This window comes from Gadus macrocephalus, chromosome 16 (assembly GCF_031168955.1).
Source record: "Gadus macrocephalus chromosome 16, ASM3116895v1".
In the NCBI taxonomy this organism is placed as follows: Eukaryota; Metazoa; Chordata; class Actinopteri; order Gadiformes; family Gadidae; genus Gadus; species Gadus macrocephalus.
The window spans coordinates 1,437,143-1,442,142 of NC_082397.1; the positions used below are offsets into that span (position 1 = coordinate 1,437,143).

A 5,000-nucleotide genomic window follows, 5' to 3' on the forward strand; every position below is an offset into this window, starting at 1 on the left:
GAATCAAATATTTGCTATTTACTATACGCACAGTGGATTCCCTTATTTGACCACTAGAGGGCAACAAGGGCCCGTACCATAAGCCGTCATCGCTGCCTCACGCAGCCGGCTGTCTCTGATTAGGGATGTCTCGGAGCCCGTGTGTGTCTGCGGGTCTGGAGCTACAGAAATGTGGGTCTGTAGGACTATGTCAGCTGGGAGGGCCAACTGGCTGTAGATCAGCCCTAATTTGTAAGCTGTCAGCACACCAGTCTGCATTGGGGGAATGGGCTCAGGCCCGGAGCCAAAACGAGCCAGTTAAAGTAAGCGAGTGGAGTCCGCCACTCAGGGAGACTTTCCCGGGGAGCCAGCCAGCCAGCCAGCCAGCCAGCCAGCCAGCCAGCCAGCCAGCCATCCAGGCAGCGGGGAAACTGTTGGAAAATTGGTTCCAGACTGAAGTTTTGCTTTTCCAGACAGTTTTTCTGGTCTGCGGCCATTGTGTTGTTACTTTATTATCTCAACATTGCGGTGAACGGATCCGGTTAATAGCGAACAGCACATGTTGTTAATATTTAACCGTCATTTATATGTAAATAATTATCAATAGAATAAATAACTGTCAATCTATGGCCTTTGCTTTCCAGTGAACAAGGAGCGGTTATTTCATTAGCATATTGTCTTGGAGCGGTGCGTCCGTTCACCGCAAATTAAAACCCAGCGTATGAATCAGACCATCGCCTACGTGATGCATATTTAATAGATAGCCTATAGATACAGAAATGCTTGCATAAAATGAAATATCTAAAGGCTACATACATATTTAGTTTGCTGGTACACTAGTATGAACACTCAACATCTTATTAAATTGTTCCATGGTGTGAATAATCCGCTGTGAACGAGAAAAAGTAGGAAGACAAGAGTCTGGATCTGACTCTTGTAAGTCAGCTTAATGGGCCCTTACAGGTCTCACCTGCAGTGTGTGTGTGTGTGTGTGTGTGTGTGTGTGTGTGTGTGTGTGTGTGTGTGTGTGTGTGTGTGTGTGTGTGTGTGTGTGTGTGTGTGTGTGTGTGTGTGTGTGTGTGTGTGTGTGTGTGTGCGTGCGTGCGTGCGAGGTAACGGTATTAAACACTGTTTATGTCGAGTCCTGCTGAATGCCCGGTGGCAGCTCATGCTTATTCACTAGTCCACCGCTAATGTTCCTTTCACTCATCATTTGGGTTATTATCATATTGCATATGTATGTATCAAGTATTATCTGTATTTATCAAGTATTTATTGTTTATTTATCATGCATTTACATGTGTTTTCATGTATTTACAGTGTATTAATCATGTATTTATCAGGTAGTTACCATGTATTCATCATATATTGTCTGTGTATTGACCATGTATTTACTATGTATTTACCATCTATTTACCATGTTTTGTCTGTGTATTTACTGCGTATTCATCATGTATTGTCTGTGTATTTACTATGCATTCATGTATTTACCATGTATTTACCCTGTATTTACCATGTATTTACCCTGTATTTACCCTGTATTTACCCTGTATTTACCCTGTATTTACCCTGTATTTACCCTGTATTTATGTTTTCTGTCGTTCTCCAGGGGCCCTCCCCTTCCTCCAGGCGGTGCCTGAGGGCCACCTGGTGTCCGGGCCCCCGGGGGCCCCCGGCCCTGCAGGTTAGTCTTCGGGAGGTTCTGACCCGCGAGGTCCGGACCGTGTCCGTGTGAATGAACACACACACACACACACACACACACACACACACACACACACACACACACACACACACACACACACACACACACACACACACACACACACACACACACACAAGGCTCAGTGTAATAATAACCTTATTAAGGCTCAGTGTTATAATAACCTTAATAAGGCTCAGTGTTATAATAACCTTAATAAGGCTCAGTGTTATAATAACCTTAATAAGGCTCAGTGTTATAATAACCTTAATAAGGCTCAGTGTTATAATAACCTTAATAAGGCTCAGTGTTATAATAACCTTAATAAGGCTCAGTGTTATAATAACCTTATTAAGGCTCAGTGTTATAATAACCTTAATAAGGCTCAGTGTAATAATAACCTTAATAAGGCTCAGTGTTATAATAACCTTAAGGCTCAGTGTATTAATAACCTTATTAAGCCTCAGTGTATTAATAACCTTAATAAGGCTCAGTGTTATAATAACCTTAAGGCTCAGTGTATTAATAACCTTATTAAGGCTCAGTCTAGCGGCTCCGTTCAGATGTAGGTCAAGCTGAGCTCTGCGCTCAGTGAGCTGCTGTACCGCAGCAGTCGTCCATCATGTGTGACTCTGCTCTGCTGCTTCATTCCCGGTTCACCTCAGGGCCGACGGGGCCGACGGGGCCGACGGGGCCCCCAGGGGTCCGGGGTCTACCCGGGAGAGACGTGAGTACGGGTGGAGGTCTCCGAAGGGGGGGTGGGGGTTTGCCGACGTCCTGGTCGACTGACACGTGTTTCTGTCTTCCAGGGGGAGAGCGGTCTCCATGGGAACGCGGGGAACGCCGGCCCTAAGGGAGACGCTGGAGAACGGGTGAGTAGGGCCTCGAGGTGGGGGGGGGGAGGGGTCTAGCTGAAGACCTCACCAGGGGTTGCGTCCCGTCGGTCCCGGGCTAATTAGCGCTCGGGAGCGCGAGCTGGCGTCCGGCGTCGGAACAGTCGGCCGGAACTAATTGGAAACGGGAATGTTGTGTTTTATGGATTATGACGCTTGAGGCTGAGAACCTTTCGCTAACAACGCCCCCTGTAACCGGAAGGAGGAGGGGGGGCTACTTCATGAAGACGTTCCGTCGTTCAGCAGGACTCGAACATCACATGACCCCCTCAAGGTTAATAGATGATCCGGTAATGCTCCTGTCACAGAGGACTTCAAAGGGCGGAGCACTAAACCGTGACTTGACCAATCAGAGACCTCGCCTCCCCGGCCCCCCTCCCCGCCCCTGGCCTTTGACCTTGAACCTCTCGCTCTGTTAGAAGACATCTTGTGAGGTGGCGCACGGGCCTGTGTGTGTGTGTGTGTGTGTGTGTGTGTGTGTGTGACGTGTGGTGTGTGTGTGTGTGTGTGTGTGTGTGTGTGTGTGTGTGTGTGTGTGTGTGTGACGTGTGTGTGTGTGTGTGTGTGTGACGTGTGTGTGTGTGTGTGTGTGTGTGTGACGTGTGTGTGTGAGTGTGTGTGTGTGTGTGTGTGTGTGTGTGTGTGTGTGCGTGCGTGCTATGATGTAATCAGTTAACCCATAACGGTCTCCTCGGTTCTATTTAGGGCCCTGCAGGATTAAGCGGAGAGGCCGGCTTTTTGGTGAGGAAAGGCCTTTTCTGTCTTTGAAATCAGACACACACACACACATACCGCCGCACACACATACACACACACACACACACACACACACACACACACACACACACACACACACACACACACACACACACACACACACACACACACACACACACACACACATGCCAGATACAGACACACACTTATTTTCTTTCTCTATACACACTCACACTCACACCATACTCGCACAAACACACCCTCTCTCTCTTTCTGTCTCTCTCCCCTTTTACTGTCTCTCTCTCACACGCACTGTCTCTCTCTCTCTCTCTCTCTCTCTCTCTCTCTCTCTCTCTCACTCACTCACTCACTCACTCACTCACTCACTCACTCACTCACTCACTCACTCACTCCCTCCCTCCCTCCCTCCCTCCCTCCCTCCCTCCCTCCCTCCCTCCCTCACTGCAGTGCAGTGCAGTCCATTAACTCCTCTGTTTCCTCAGGGGGCCCCGGGGCCAAAGGGGGAGCCTGGCGAGGGTCTGTCAGAGGTAAGACACTATTGGATATCCTGTCTCACACACTCACTGTCTCACACACTCACTGTCTCACTCACTCACTGTCTCACACACTCACTGTCTCACTCACTCACTGTCTCACTCACTCACACCCACCTGTTACTTTGCCTCTATAACCCTGTCTGTCTGCGTCTGTCTGCCTCTACACCCTGTCTGTCTGCCTCTATAACCCTGTCTGTCTGCCTCTACACCCTGTCTGTCTGCCTCTATACCCCTGTCTGTCTGCCTCTATAACCCTGTCTTTCTGCCTCTTTAACCCTGTCTGTCTGCCTCTTTAACCCTGTCTGTCTGCCTCTACACCCTGTCTGTCTGCCCCCCTCCAGGGAGACGGGGTGCAGCAGCTCAGGGAGGCGCTGAAGATCCTGGCTGAGAGAGTCCTCATCCTGGAGCACATGATCGGGATCCACGGTGAGGAGGGGGGGGGGGCCTGAGGGCGTGGTCTAGACCATGGGGGCGTGGTCTAGACCCTGGGGCGTGGTCTAGACCCTGGGGGCGGAGTCTATGCCATGGGGGCATGGTCAGGGCCTGAGGGCTAGACCCTGGGGGCGTGGTCTAGACCCTGGGGATGTGGTCTAGACCATGGGGGCGTAGCCTAGACACTGGGGGCGTGGTCTAGGTCCTGGGGGTGTGGTCTAGGCCCTGAGGGCGTGGTCTCAGGAGACGTAAACATCATTACAGTTTTTGTACATTTCTCAGATCAGAATTGAAATTCTCAAAACTACCTGTTCAATCTTCACATCATTGTGTCGTTTGTGCACATCAAAAAAGCAAGTTGCAAATGCTTTGGTACATTCATGCAAATGATTATGTACAATCCTCTGCTCTTTCCTACATTATAAATTGCTTATGTCATGTTGATCAAAATGTATTGTAATGGGTCTCTATTGAATAGTCTCACTTCACATGTACAGTTTACCCTAAGGAGATTTTCCTATGTTCACATTTCTAGCAATGACATGGTCTGTCTACAAATTGCAGTACAGAATCTTGTCCAGTCTCTTGCAATCAATCTCCCACATACACTAAGGTGTAACTTACAATTTGCAATCATTGTCTTCAAAACTTTAGCCATGGTTTACATCAGAACATCCCTCCAGAGTACACTGTTATATTGACAACATGACTAAGCAATTT

The 5,000-nt window shown here is 48.7% G+C and overlaps 1 protein-coding gene across 2 annotated transcripts in view; it reads left to right on the forward strand.

Annotated features, from left to right (window-relative positions):
- Nucleotides 1–18: 18 nt before the first annotated feature.
- The window catches only part of LOC132474871 (EMI domain-containing protein 1-like), a 5,667-nt gene continuing 685 nt past the window's right edge, over nt 19–5,000 (forward strand). Inside the window, exons 1-6 of one of the 2 annotated variants that reach the window (XM_060075770.1) lie at nt 19–1,663; nt 2,347–2,408; nt 2,491–2,553; nt 3,280–3,315; nt 3,795–3,839; nt 4,190–4,274. In XM_060075770.1, the coding sequence (XP_059931753.1) occupies nt 1,453–1,663; nt 2,347–2,408; nt 2,491–2,553; nt 3,280–3,315; nt 3,795–3,839; nt 4,190–4,274 (502 nt within the window). In that variant the 5' untranslated portion in view covers nt 19–1,452. Of the gene's footprint in view, nt 1,664–1,774; nt 2,409–2,490; nt 2,554–3,279; nt 3,316–3,794; nt 3,840–4,189; nt 4,275–5,000 lie in introns of those variants that run through there. The other variant, XM_060075771.1, reaches the window with a different exon arrangement.